Source organism: Arachis hypogaea, chromosome 16 (genome assembly GCF_003086295.3).
Source record: "Arachis hypogaea cultivar Tifrunner chromosome 16, arahy.Tifrunner.gnm2.J5K5, whole genome shotgun sequence".
NCBI lineage: Eukaryota > Viridiplantae > Streptophyta > Magnoliopsida > Fabales > Fabaceae > Arachis > Arachis hypogaea.
This window is the reverse complement of record NC_092051.1, coordinates 124,355,416-124,370,843: the sequence shown is the minus strand read 5'-3', so window position 1 is coordinate 124,370,843 and position 15,428 is coordinate 124,355,416. Positions and strand designations below refer to the sequence as shown.

The window sequence follows — 15,428 nt, the reverse complement described above, 5'->3', positions numbered from 1 at the left end:
GGAGAAACGCGAAGAAAAAATGACAGTTGTAGTTTTCATTGAGGAAGAAGAAGAAAAATCGTTCATAATGATGAAAGAGCGCTTTGGAAACGTGATGCGCGTGTTAACACACTTTTGTGGGTCAGCGTAGTTTTTGTTGGGTTTAGTCCAACTTATAAAACTTATAAGTCAAAAAGACTTATATGTGTAGTAACTGTAACAAAATAAAACAGGTCCTTTCTAAATTTCTGTTACATTATTATACTTCTGATTTATGGTCACCAAAAATACTTCTGATTTATTGGTTTCTAATAAAATGATAATAGACTAGAGCTGCCTTTCTAAGTTAATAGAAAGTGATTTCTTTTTCGAGTTTCGAAAGTAATAATAAATCCCTTCAAGAATAATATAATTCTAATGCCATTTTATTTTCTATTATAAAGCTCATATTTTTAAATTAAAGACGTTTTTAGCCAACTTTAGTTTAAACCATCCAAATAGCACCCGATAATTTATATTGATAACAAAAATAATTTCAAAAAATACGAACAATAAATAAATTTTTGAAGAATTTAAAAATATTATAAAAATAACCAAAATATGATATTTTTAGAAGTGAAAAACGACTTTTATATTTAACAAATAACTTATTTATTTTATTCGAATTTTTATAAAAATATTTGGATAATTATATAAAAGGTGCATAAAAAATTAGACTAAAATTCAATTTTTAGGATTTAAAAAAATAAACTTTTAAAACATTTTGTTCATTCAACCGTTATCATATAATAGAATGAAGAAGAAGGCGTTAACAGATTATCGGCCCTCAATTTTAGACATTACATCGCCAATATTCGAACGCGGATGCAACATATTCAGAGACAAGTAGCCAACATATTTAGCCATTCAATCAAAACTTACCGTGAATAAAGGTTACAAGGCATGCCGATTATACAATTGAAGCCCACAGTAGCTATTCTAACATATTACAAATTTAGCCATTGTACATATTATCCCGTATCAAATTTTGTTTTTTTTTTTAAATTGATTTTGTAATTTTTTCTTCTATTGTTTTGGTTAATTTTCGTTCCTTCACACTGAATTTTTGCTATCACCATCCCTCCCTCCAAATATTTCTACAAACTTTTTTTTGCTTATGCAATAAGAATTAGTATTTTGCCATTGTTGCTGCTATATTATGGTTTATGACATTCTTAATTTGATACATAGAAATGTCGAGTTTTAGATTTTACTGATATTGAATTAGTAATTTTTTGTTTCTAGAAAATCATATTGATAAATTAATTAATTATGACATATTTATTTAAATCAATTCAACTACATTGAAGATTGAACCCCAATTTAACCATTAAATATTTGAACCAGTCTTTTAACCAATTAATTAATCGGATTGGTTATCATATCCTTGGTCTTATCACAGGACACAGTCACAAACCCAATACACCCTGAGGGTTTAATTTAGATGATAAAAATAATAATAATAAATCGTGTATCAACTAATAAGCAAACATTCTTATTACATAAATACAATGCAAAATCTTTTAATCAAATTCATTAGTATTAAGTAAGGAAAAATCTCCACGGCACATATATTCTTCATTCTTTTCTCTAACAAATCTATACAATTAAAATTCTCAAATCATTATTACATAGGGAGAATGCTCGAATTCGATTGTTATCTTTCCATGTAAGATTACAATCAAGAACATAAACTGAATTTCAAACAGAAACCATCTAAAATCAATATTTCATTTCAAGTGGTTATATAATTAGATGCACTTCTTAAGTCCTTACTGTGAAAATTTTACTAGCAGAAAGTGAAAACGCAAAGAGAAGAGCAAGGAAAGAAACCAGCAGATATACAAATTAATCAAAACTGTGACAATGTTTTATGACTCATCAAAACTGGTACAACTGAAAAACGAAAAAAAGAAAGAATGCTATGAAATTTTCCTGAGTCAAGCATGGCTCAGCAACAGAACCTCGTCCCATCATCCAAAGTCGACCGAGTTCCAAGCTGTTCATCCCTTAAACACAAAATCCCTTCCAAGTTCTGACACTTAAATGTACACAAATAAACCCCAAAACTTTGCTTCTCATCCAACCAACTCGGCGAGTTGCATTGTCAAATATGGATGCAGCAACTAAGACATACCAACCAGACACAGCTGCTGGTCTAAGAAAGACACTTTAATGCTTAAAAGGAACAGATTAGACCTCACCTGACATAGCAGCTACCCGCAAATGGCACAACTGCAATACCCAATGACTATAGACACGCGCATCTTTAAAGGTAACAAAACAAATATTACTAGGTTGATATCGATAGGATCGACTGCAGAGCAAGCTGCTGCTGAGGCTGCAAGGATGACCAGGTCGAAGCGAGGGTATGAGGCGGCAAAGTTTGTTGAAGTTGCCTCAACAAATTGATTATCCTACTGGAAGTTTGTTCAGTAGCCAGATCGTTACCAGCGCATAGAATCTACATTACGAAAATGCATGCATTAGAAATGAAAAGGAAGTTGAACTAGAACTAAGCAGTACTAGTAACATTCAAGTATCGTCGGCAGAATGGTTGTACCTCGGCAAAAACCGCAACTATTTTGGGAAGATATTGATTGTTTGGCCCTATGAGTTCTCTATCAGACCTGAAATTGAATGCAATAGTTTATCCACCAAGAACATAGTTGGCAGCATATTAGGTAAACAGTCTAAGTCAACGCATTCTGCATTAGAACTCTACCTTTCAACCATTGAACAAAGTTGGTCATGCACAACCTTGGCCTCGATTAAATCACCTTTAATAGGCAAGCAACTTAGCCAGGCAGGAACAACCTGCTACCAAGCAATAATCAAATGGATGTTAGAAACCAACGGCACAACTGATTGCTGCTCTAAACTTTTCTGCTAGCAATTTACGAATGAGTAAACTTAGAAACGATTTTATACTAACACTTTCAGGACCAAGTATCCAGAGCAAATGGTAAGAGATTGAAAACAGTGAATTATAAATTGCAAAATTTTTAGTGTCCAACATAACTAAACAAAGGGATTGTCTACCAAAAAAAATCAATTGTTGGTAAAATTATGCTGATCATTTACCCAATGGGATTGTGCGATCATTTACCCAACAAAGTCACAAAGTTTCAGCAAAAGCTGAAACATGACACCCCTCGTTATACTATAAATCAACATGTGTGCACAACAAATAACAAGAACTTCAAAAGAATAGGAGCCTGAAGCACCAAATTTAAATCACCTGGGCTGCATTTATGCTATCGCGGTGGAACTGACATATTTTTCCAACAGCTGAAACAGCATTGTCATATGCCATTATGTTATCAGAATGCAGTGCATCCGGATGCCTTATAACAGCATCTAACCTTGAGAGCGCCTCTGCAATGGAGCACAAAAATTGATCAAAACAATATACTAAAACGCATATTTACATTTTGGAGAGGGAGGGAGGGGGGCGGTCAGCAATTAACCTCCAACAAGGGGTTTGAAAACAGATCCGCCATACTCCGCACAAACACCAACCCCATAAACAGCTGCCTGGAAAAATAATTGATTTTGTGGAATCAGAAAGCCAATTATCTCAAATAAATAAAACCTAGATACAAATTCTAGTTAAAAAAAAGAACCTGCCGAACATCTGGATATTCATCATTGCAAGCCTCAAGTAAGAATGGAAGGTAGGAATCATAGTACCTGTATCCATAACATAAAGAGCTTTCAAAAACATAGAATAGAACACAACCATTATTCAAATACAGTTTTGTATTTTTCTGCTAGGTAGGGTTAGCTACTTAAATCACACAATATGATTAATTCATATATCATGAACCATATCTATAGACAAGCTATTAAAAGTTAAAAGAAAGAAATCAAAACAAATGGAATAGAATAAGCGTTGTGCATGAAAATTAAGACAATAAACATAAAAATAATAAAAATAAAGGGGTTCTTACTTGAGAGCTGCCTCACGACAATGCTCAGCAACATCGTCAAATATACAAATGGCAATCCTCCTTTCCTCTGAAGTTTTATCTTTACCCTGATTATTATTAGCAATAAAAAATAGAATTTAAGTTCGAAAGTCAAAGTAAATATTGTATTCACAAACATGAGGAATATTAGAGTAGTTGTATATAGCAACTTATCCTTGCAGCTGGTAACAATTTTACAGAAAATTCACTGGTAATTCATAACAAAAACCCAAAATAAAAAAATGACTCCCCAGCCCAACCAAAAAGGGGATAAATTTTCCACCTAAGCATACAAGAAATTCAAAATCTTACAGATTTCTTTACACTCTTATAATTTTAAATATTTGAACCAACGACTTGTTAAGATGCTTCTAAGCACCACATTATTTAGGTGAGACAGCTAATAAGAGTACTAATAGTATAAGCAGAAAAAGATTTTTCCAATATGATAAATTTTGCTTCAGAATGTAGTCTGCCATAAGGAAAGACTTCAATGAAACTATGGAAGACCAATGATGACAACATAGAACTTTCAGGCAACAACTAAACTCGAGGACTCATTCCAGCAGCAACATAAAATACAAAGTGAGGCAAGTGGAGAGTAACTTACAAACATGGGCGTCAGGTACGATGAAAGCTCATCGAAGAAAGGCAAGAAAGACCCTCTAAATGTCTTTATCAAAGTGCCCAAGCAATCGCCAACCTAGAACAAAATGATACTCAATTTAAGAGGAAGGTAAGCAAACATGAAAAATATATTTATTCTGATGAGCCAATAATAATAATAATAATAATAATAATAATAATAATAATAATAATTTGAATATATACTTGATCAAAAAGTTCTTCTTCTTGCTCATTTTCTTCTTTGAGTAGTTCTCTTTCCTCAGCATCAAAGTCCTCTTCCTTGGCCCTCTCTGCTCTTTCGTGTTTTCTTGATGAACTGGCTGTAATGACTTGTTTTATCTCATCAACAATGCTTCGTACTTGCTTTTCATCTAGATGTGGTCCAGAGACCTGTCAGACAAAAGTCCAAGCTATCTTGAGGATCAAACAGCTTACAGAAAATTGAAAACCTGCATAAATAATATAAGTTATTTGACACCATAGATGAATGTCACAGACCTGTATGCATTCATTCAATGCATCCAACATGCTTGCACAAATTTCTACCTCTGGCTCCTGAAAGATAGATGAAAAAATGCATCAATACAAGCACAAGAAACCACTGATTCCACATCAATAACCTGAACAACGGGAGGACATTAACCTTGTGTAGAGCCTCCACCAAATTTGGTATTATATAATCAGACAGCTGTTTTATGTAGGTCTCATCACGACCTTGTGCTTGCCCTTTTTCTACAGCTGATTTTGCTGATGATAACAGTTCCGGCATAGCTATCGGGGAAAAATGATAACGGATAAGTGGGATTAAAAACATGAATTCAATAAGGGCTACCAAAAAAGACAAAAACCACTCTGTTACAGATTCTCCCTCAGGTTAGACAGGAAGCTGAAACTGGCATGATAAAATAAAAAAGGAAGAAAAAAAAGGACAACAAGCTAGCAGTAACACTCGGATCTTAGATACTAAAAAAATTACCTGAAACTGCCGCCTTCCTAACTTCTTCATGGAAGTAAAATTTAAGAAGAGGAACCAATGTAAAAGCAACCTAGTAGATAATTAAGCAAAGTTAGCCCCTGACCAAAACAATAATTATGATAATAGCAATTATGGGTATGGAAAGTTCCAATAAAATGTAAGAGAAAGTAAACCTGTTCAATCCAAGGAAAGAATCCTTCCTTCAACTCATCTGCATAGCAACAAAGCATGTTACAGGCTGTAGCCTTCTCCTCCAGGACACTTGTCTTAATTCCTATCCTTTTATCCCCAAGAGTGATTGTTTCGATGCTACAAATATTCAAGAAGGTGAACAAATCAATCAGTATAATCAATTTATCTTTCTTCTTAGAACTGGCTCAAATTATCTAAGAACAAGTGCTTATTCCCCAATATTTCATGATATTGACCACAATGATAAATGGACCTGAAAATACATGGTTAAATTTTTTCGTGGTGGGGGGGTTGCATGCCAGCGATTCTCTTGAGTCTACTAGGTCCTATTTAAAATGAACAAATCTCCCCATGAATCACACATACTTGACACTTGACAGTGTCCTATCAAAATTTACTTTTCACTCAATCTGAATTTAAGCTGCTCTGTTTCCCTCCATGTGTTCCACAAACTAAGGTTGAAAACAATTCAACCATCGAAAGTATCAAAGTAAACAGTCCAAAACGAAAAATATGAAAATATAAGCAGAATCTAAAATGTGAAACTCTTGTCAATGATAATGCCATGCAGATACAAACTAATAGTAGAAGCAATGGGCCACACTCAAATTATCTCAAAAGATCTAAAGTCTAAACCATTTTAAAAGAACCACGCAATATGGAAACTCAAATAAAATACAGTGAGCTGAGTAGAAGAGTTAGAAACAGTTAAGTTGATTTGTTAGGCAGTGAGCAAGTGTTAGCTAGGCATAATTCCCCTAATTAACTTAGGCATGTAAAGACTCTTCTACCCTTTGCACAAGCTTGCTGAACAAGATTGCCCTCTATGTATATAAGCACAGACTTGGTGCTTTAGCAGTTAGTGATTCGAAATAACACTTCACACTACTCTCTCTGATTCAGTCTCTTTCCATCTCACTTTCTCTCTTCTCTCTCTTTCTGAAACACTATTATTATGGTATCAAGAGCTTCACATTTCAAAGCATGGATGCTCCTCCATTGGTAAATATATCGTCACCAATAATTCCTCCTCCACCTCCTCTACCACGTCCTCTTCTAAATATCTCCGACTCAACGAATGGAACTATCTTCCCTACCGTCGACAAGTTCTATCGGCAATCAAAAGCAATTAGGACTTCAGCCTCATCGATTAGTGCGCTCTTCATCCTCTAAAATTTGTGTCACCAAAGGGTGCTCTGAACAACCGCATCTCAAGGAGTATGTACTTTGGGAAGAGGCACACCTCCATAGACACTAGATCTGAATCTGAACTTTGTTGCCTAAGGATGCTCTCAACAACAGCTCTCAACTTCATCACCTCCATAGACACTAGATCTGAACCTTACTATGTGACTTAGGTAGAGGCACACTTCATGACTCACGAAGCTGAAGCTGAAGCCATGGGCAGAGGTCCTTTGTACCAGCGCTTCAGGCACATAGTGCGTCTCAAGCTGTCACGAATTCCAGAGGAGAATATGGTGGCTGTCATGGTGGTTGTTTTGGTGGTGGCAGGGACGCAATGGATGCTTCAACCTGTCTGCTCCACAATAAGCCAGGTCATTCCAACTTTAATTGCTAGCACAGGTTCGATCAGGATTTCCAACCCTCCTACCCTCCACCTCCAACATATGCCATTTTATGTCTATTGTTTCTCACTCTCCTAATTACACTACTAATTTTCTACCAAATCATAGCTCTGCATATATCTCAATCATGCAACTACATCATCTTCATTTCCCCCGAATCAATCTCCCTCCTACACCACACATGCTCCTTCTAGGACTCCTATACCTTCAATTGTTGCTCCTCACTATTCTACTACCATAGCCACCTCTGAATCAGTTGTTACAGATTCTGCCTGGTATCTGAATTCTGAAGCTACGTCTCGTGTCACTCCGGAATATTCAAAACTAATGCATGCATCATCGTATCACGGACCTCATCTCCTCCATGTCAGCAATGGAACAAGGTCTGTCTATATCTCATTGGAAATTCCAACATTCACACACCTAATATCCACTAAAATTGAACAATCTTTTGTAAGTGCCACAAACAACTAAAACTTGATCAGTGTGAGTAAATTTGCTTTTGGATAATCATTATTTTTTCGAATTCTGGCATTGTGACGGTATATAAGCACAGATTCAGTGCTTCAGCAATTAGCGATTCAAAATGAACCCTTCAAACTACTCTCTTTGTTTCACTCTCCCGCTTTCACTTTCCCTCTCAAACAATATTATCAAACGTGGGTTGTGGAAAGGACTTTGCAAAAAAGCAAAATGAAGGATGAATTAATTCCAGAAACATATAATATCATGTAAAACCATGGAGCCAATATCAATCATTTATAACATTTAAGTTAAAACTAAATCTGAAGGAAAACCTGTCATCATCATTATCGAATTCAGTATCAGAATCTGCTGATGTAATGGTCACATCTGGCTTAAGTTGTGCAGACTGTAGCAAAGGAGGCATGACAAAACCCATATATGGTAGAAAATCCTGCCCAAGGCATTTGCAAAGCCGTGCCCATGCCTGAAAGCACAAAAGGCAAATGAAAATTTTAGGTTCTAATTGATATAAGCATATTGTAGAGTAGATGCCAAAACTGTATAAGGCCCATACTTGTAACATGTAACTTGAAGTCGGATCATCAGCCTCCAACTGGGATTGTTGCAGCGACATCAATACATCCATGACCTAGTAAAAGAAAAAGCATAAAAACCATATATCATCAGAGAAAAGGTGATCTATAATCGTATAAAATAGAATCTTGACTTTACAACCAGTAGCAGTACAGAGAAAAGAACAAGGAACACAAGAATGCAATGAACAAAATTAAAAATCACCTGTTTGGCATCATCCCTGAACTTCTCCTTTCCAACAGCCATTCCTACTAAACTAATGCACTCCATTGCTTTGGCACGAAGCATTCGATTAGATTTATCATTTGCATTCATCAAAATAGCCTTTAAGTAAGGAATCACAGCATCATAATACTTCTGAAATTGCTCCTGTTGACACAAGTATTTTTAATTTATTTAAGCACAGAAGTTGAAAATGTTGTAATTATGTTGGGCAGGATTGACAGCATAAATCACCTGTGACGAATCAGCAACTGAAGCTAAAGCTGTCAAAGCCGCTTCTTGAACCATTTGCTTCCCATTCTAGAACAAAAGTCACAGATGAAAAAAATATACCATAAAGCTCCATAGATACCATCTTAAATGTAAAACATATAAACAGGTACCATAAAACATTTCAGAATTATGAAACCTTAACAACAATGGATCAAATATACTGATAATATATACAAGGGGCACATATAATTTACAAAAGGATTTTTATTAAAAACACGTAATTATGAAAGGAAAAATTAATAAACTGACAAACCTAAGGCTTACACTAACCAGTGTCATCATAAAGTAACAAGTCTTCCTCACTAGGTAGGACTCTAGTACCGGAATCAAAGAACATCATAATGTCCTATCATAAAACATGTCTAAATCTAATTGTTTACCGAATCTGATCAACTTCCCTTCCCATGCCTTATGCATGTATTTTCAATAAATGATGTAATCACCTTAAGAAAAAGACTACCATCTTTCATAGTAGGTACTACCCCAACTTGTCTCTAAGTACACGTTCCTAATTCTCTTTCGTCTGGTGTGTTCACTTTCTAATTCACGTACTTATCTCTACAGTATTAAGGTTATTCTCTAGATAGCTACCCAACATTCAATCTGATACAATATATTCGAAATTCAGTTGAGACAAAATAAAACTAGATAAAGCAAAGTGCAGATCCTGTTGTAGCTTAAAAAGAGAACCAGAAACAATCAATAAAGTGAAATTTATTTCAGACCACATTGAGATGCCTAGCAAGGTAAAACACCATATAATCTCCAAGTTAAGACTTTAAATTAAAATATTCCAAGCTATTTCTGCCAGCTAAACATGTACAGTAAAATACCTGCAGGAGTACAAGAAGCTTGCTCACAATCCCATCTAAGTAAGGTGTTAGGATCTCCGGGGTACAATTCTCAGTGAAATTTAGAACTGCAGAGGCAGCATGAGCCTGCAATATGCAAGTACCAAATGGAGACAGCATTGATGTCTTTTTTCATGCAAATGAATTATCAAAAGACAACTGTGCAATTGGAATACAAATACACAAAAGATAGATAGATCCCATATTAGCCTAACATGGAACACATAAAGTCATATACAACAAATTCACACATTTCTTTTGGTGAAAAATGGAGAAGCCTAAGTGCCTAACTTGCATTACTCCACAAGAGAATGTATCTGGTCTATGAAAAGGGGCAAACCTGCACACGGGGATTTTGAAAATCATCCATGGCACCAGCTAACGCTGGCAGCACTAAGTGATGATATTTAGTCTGCAAGTCTGGCCCCAAATCTGTGGACAATTGACCAATTGCATTTATAGCTGCCCATCGTGCACGCGGGTGAGCATCACTAAATGAACTTAAAACCATTGATAACACATGCTCCAAATTCTTTATCATCACCTGAACACATAGAGAAGTATAGTCAATTAGTCATTACTTTCTTCTTTTCATCTTAACGGCTGCCATTTACACAATGCACAGGAAAAACACACTGATACCATACTGACACTAATGCATTAAAATTCAATCAAAATTACAATAATCCAAGCTCATTCCATTAAGTGAAGCCATCTACAAATATTAGACAACACATTGTGTCTTATCATAAACCATGTCTATAGCCAAACAATTAAAATCTAACCAATAGTTAATACATAATTTTGCTTCTCCAGCATTGGTCTAATTCTAATCCTCATTTTATGTGGGCATTCTCCACATATTACAAAGGCCATGTTCTTGTAATTTTCAAACTAGATACTGAACGTCTGAACCAACATTTTTTCAAATTTTTCATTATTAATCCTGTTTTGCCTACCGTGTTCACTCCTCTAACACAACATCATCATAGCACTGACCCCATTTTCTGGTTGGTCTCTCACTGCTGAACATTCAACCCAATATAACATCAGCACATTTATAATTGTACAATGAGGACTTCCTTTTAATCTTGAGTACTACCTTTTTTATCACAAAGAACATTTGAGTGCTACTCATTTTCCCCATCCCTATCCATCAGTGTAACATTTAATATCATGTGCCCAAGATTCTTTAACCTTATGCTTTGCAATATGATAGCATCACCGATTCCCACCCTTAAACTACAATTACTGAGCCTCCAGCTGAACATATATTCATTACATACACTATAATTCTTCTCAATATTACCCAAATTTCCAAGTCAAGTCAATCAACAATTTCAATTATAAATATAAAAGCCATCTCAAGAGTTTCCAAGAAACAACATCCTAATGGTAATCGATGCAACAAATTAAGCAAACCACCTATGAACCAGCATCATACCTTTGAACAACCCTCCGCAATTTGCGCAAGTGCAATGAGGGCAGCATGGTGCTTCTGCCACTCAGGAGCAGCCAAGTAACCTGGCAGAAGCTCGGAGGCAACCGGCACAATCGTGTTCCCACCCAAAGAAATAGCCAGCCTATCCAAACACTCCTGTCCAAAACCATAATTGCTGGTCTCCCCAGCATCCTCATTCTCCAGCTCGGCACTGTGCCAAGTAGGATCATCCTCCACATCAAGCAACAAATTCATCAGAACCCCAAACAGCCTCCTAATAAACTGTGGCAACTTCCTCATCATCCCCGGTGCCCTTTCCCTCGCCTCAGCCAAAGTCACCACAAATTCAATAGCCAAATGCCTTGTCCCCTCCTCCAAGGACTCAGCCTCAGCAACCTGCAGCATGGACCCTACCACTTCCACAATTTGCCGCCGGAGGAACCTTGGCTCGGTACCAGCAAGCTCAATCAAAAGCTCCAGCGCCTCCTGTGCAGTAGCCTCCTGACCGGAATTCAGCGCCTCCGTCAGCGTCTGCATCATCAGCGGAAGCAAATCCTGGAACCTGTCCCTATCGGAGGAACTCGTCAACCTCTGCACGAAATTAATGCTGGCTGCCAGGGCGGCAATTCTGACATCGGAGGTGGACGAGGGGCCGAGGCAGCGGAGGAAAACGGCGTGGAGGGTCGTCAATTGAGGAATTAGGGCCTCGCCAACGTAGTCTGCAAGCTCGGCGAATATGAGGAGGGAAATCTCCTGGAGCTTGGGTTGGTCGGATGTCACCCACTGGAAGAGGAGGGGGAGTAGGTCAGGCCAGGCGTTGTCGGGGAGGAGGGCGGAGGCGAGCTCGGCGACTGTATGTGAGAGTTTCTTGGCGATGGAGGTGACGGGCTCGCGGTGGAGGGAGGTGAGGAGGAGGGACTTGAGGGTGGAGTGGGTGGAGGGGGAGAGGCGGGGCCAGAGGAAGGACGAGGAATCGTCACCGCCTCGGGGGGTGAGGTGGCGACGGAGGAGGACAGCGGAGACGGTGCGGGTCTCGGGATTAGGGGAGGAGTGCAGGAGGCTGGCAAGGCCCAGGCAGAGGGAGTCGGGCTGGGCTTGCCTGCAGGCGTTGAAGAGGGACTCGGCCTGGGCCCGCTGGTCGTTGGTGGTGGCTGACGTCAGCGTCTGGATTAGGGATTCGAGGTGAGTCGGGTCGGAGCCAAGGATCAAGGCCACTTGCTGCTCCGTCGCCATCGCTTGAATTTTGGATCGAAATTCAATTCAATAAAATCAGAGACAAAGAGAACCGCTCACAGAAACAGGATTATGTTGTGTTCGGTTTTTGTATTTATTATATTATTATTGGATGCGGTTGCAGAAAGTGGGGGAGGTAGTTCTTCTGTTTGTGTTTTGGAGTGTTGGGTTGGCAGCAGGAGAGGAGGGAAGACTTGAAAGAAGAGAATATGTGAATGTGAATGTAAATGTGTGTGCGTGTGTGTGTGAGAGAGAGAGAAGAAGGGTTTGTGTTTGGATTTTGTAATTAGGGATTTTATGCTAAATGGCGGGGAGGTTGGGCGCCCGGCACTCTCTTTCTCAAGTTGCTTATCCTTCGCCTTTTATACCGTTGCCCCAATAGGGTTTAGCCGCGTCTGATTTTACATATTTATCCCTTCTCTTTTGCTTTTAATAACTTTTTTTTTTTTGTTATCCACGTTATTCTTCGGTATGACGGACAAAAATTAATTTGTCGTAAATCTGAGTTTCATTTAAAGTATGTTATTGACAAATAAATTACTATATATATAAGATGAGATTCAAATTTTCGATATTTATTTAAGTAGACGAATAAATTGACCACTCAACCAATCTAAATTAATTTAAATAAATTTTAATCTTCTGCAGGAGAAGAGTAGAAGATTATATTAGATTAGATTTATTTCCAGTTTGGTAATTGTTGGCTTTTAAATATGCATATTTAATATATAATTGTTTAAATTTTTATTATAAATGTGAATTTAGTTCGACCATAATGTAAATCTTTATGATAAATGCTTCTATCGAAAGAGAAGAATCAAATCATGAGGCACAAGTTTGTCTTATAGTAAATCAGATGACATCAATGAGGTATATTTTTTTAAATTATCAATTGAGAATTTGTATTATTTTAATTATTTGTTCCAAAATTTTAAAAATATATTAAATGTAAGAGAAAAAATGAAGATCTTAAAATTGAGAATGTCTCTCTCAAAGATCAATTGAATATAGTAGAAATTTGATGCATAAATATTTTAAGTACTTTTTTTTAGTATTTTTTAGAGAAAGATGATAATTTTTTATTTGTTAATTATATAATTTTTAAGATTATTTTATTAGTACTTTGAGTATTTTTGTGTTTTGTTAATTGTAGGAGAATGACAACAAAAGAAAAGTAAGGAAATTCAACTAGGAAAGTATTTTTTAAGAAGCAAAGAACTGACGTGCAACACGCCAAATGTAACACACTAATAGCCTAAGCCTTATCTCGCGCCGTAAAGCGAAGGATAACAATGTGTCACGACAGTTCTAAGGCTCATATAATATTATATATATATATATATATAGAGAGAGAGAGAGAGAGAGAAAGAAATAGTAATACTAGAAATCCGATAAAGAAATAAAGTTCAAAGTTGCATAAAGCGAAATTACAATACGCGAAGCGTTCACACACGAAAACTAAAACGCTTAGGCACGGACAGAACAAGACATAATATATATATATATATATATATATATATATATATATATATATATATATATATATATATATATAACTTTGTAGCTAGCTCCAAGATACACAAGGCAATAATTAAATTAAACAAGATGTATATATATAAGTAAGATGTACCGAAAAGAGGACTAGTCACAGCCTGCGGAGTTTAGGCCGGCTAATCAAACTGAAATACAAAGGAGTTTTGGAAATTTAAAACAGTTTATACAACTTATCTCTCAATTCAAGCCTCTAAGGCCATAAAGTCTAAAATAAAAATGTGAGAGAAAATACTACAACAAATAATCAAAATACAGAGACAACAAAAGATCCTCCGCTCTGTCACCATCTGCAAACTCACCGAGGTGGATTGCGACCTGCATCTGAAAAGCAACAACAATATATTGTATGAGAACTGGAGGTTCTCAGTATGGTAACAGTGCCCAATATATAAGATTTAAAGTTTTGGGACGCCAAAGGCAATCTTAGAACTTTACATCGAAAACAGATGTTCAAGCTTAAACAAAATAAATAACTTAAATATAAACCGTCAACAGGGTTATCTAAACTTAGGGAATTTCTAACTAATACTAATCACACCGCTGTATCCCACAGCCTTTGCCAACCTAACCTTCGTGCGATAGCATCGCCACCGCCTACCAAGCCTCCTCAATCCCAGCAGAAAACACAAGTAATGCAAATAAATAAAACACAAGTAATATACATATACAGCAAGTAATTCAACTAGCATTAAGGCATGTTATTCAAATAGGCATAGCTCAAGTAATCAAAGCAAGCAAGCATATAGAAGATGCATATGATAAATGTCTATCCTATTTGGCTCGTGATATCACTTGTCGATCCATAAATGCCAATCCGACACATCCTTCCGAAGGTAGCCTTCCTGCCACGCTCAGAGATATAGGCTCTGCACACTCATGCAGCAGAGAAATCTGCCATGTCGGGGATATAGGCCCCGCACACTCATGCAGCAGGGAGTCTACTACGCCATGGATATAGCTCCTACACACTCATGTAGCAGAGAAGGAAACAACAACCACTGTCTCACCATAAATCATTCAAAGGTTATAGTGCCTGACACACTCTTGCAACATAGAAAAACAGCCACGCCAGGAATATAAGCCCTACACACTCTTATATAATCCAACAGATTCATCATTCTTTTCCAGGTTCTCAAGTTCCAGTCTCATCATAACCATCATCAACTTTTCATTTTCATCATAATCATTCTCCTTTCTCAAATTTTTCCCAAGAGATACTTCACAACTCAACATACACTAATTTTGTTCACAACATTCCATACCCTAAGTCTCCGTCTTCTAAACTCATACAGAAAATCACCAATATAATTCATTAACCCATCTCTATTAGTATTAAGGCCTAATTGCTAGTTAACAATCTTAAACCATGGATAAAGAAGTTTGGAAAGTTAGAGAACCCTTGAAAAGTAAAGAAAAATCATCTTT

The 15,428-nt window shown here is 36.8% G+C and overlaps 1 protein-coding gene across 1 annotated transcript; it reads right to left on the bottom strand.

Moving 5' to 3' along the window:
- Positions 1-1,842: 1,842 nt before the first annotated feature.
- On the bottom strand, positions 1,843-12,788 carry LOC112754853 (uncharacterized). Its single transcript, XM_025802648.3, has 20 exons — positions 11,220-12,788; positions 10,116-10,319; positions 9,758-9,862; positions 8,886-8,951; positions 8,634-8,798; positions 8,410-8,484; positions 8,168-8,319; positions 5,766-5,901; positions 5,593-5,662; positions 5,260-5,387; positions 5,115-5,171; positions 4,821-5,006; positions 4,600-4,692; positions 3,972-4,057; positions 3,645-3,711; positions 3,489-3,555; positions 3,260-3,396; positions 2,744-2,835; positions 2,582-2,648; positions 1,843-2,482 (listed from the first exon to the last, which is right to left on the bottom strand). The coding sequence occupies exons 1-20, from the start codon at positions 12,447-12,449 to the stop codon at positions 2,312-2,314; spliced, it is 3,354 nt and encodes a 1,117-aa protein (XP_025658433.1). The 5' UTR covers positions 12,450-12,788; the 3' UTR covers positions 1,843-2,311.
- Positions 12,789-15,428: the final 2,640 nt, after the last annotated feature.

Bases quoted from the DNA above. Each gene is read 5' to 3' on its own strand.
- LOC112754853 (XM_025802648.3), bottom strand. From the start codon at position 12,449: ATGGCGACGGAGCAGCAAGTGGCCTTGATCCTTGGCTCCGACCCGACT. The intron at 5,902-8,167 runs GTTTTCCTTCAG...GAATATTTGTAG, and splicing joins TTCGATAATGATGATGACAG to CATCGAAACAATCACTCTTG. The intron at 5,663-5,765 runs GTTTACTTTCTC...ATTATCTACTAG, and splicing joins TCTTTCCTTGGATTGAACAG to GTTGCTTTTACATTGGTTCC.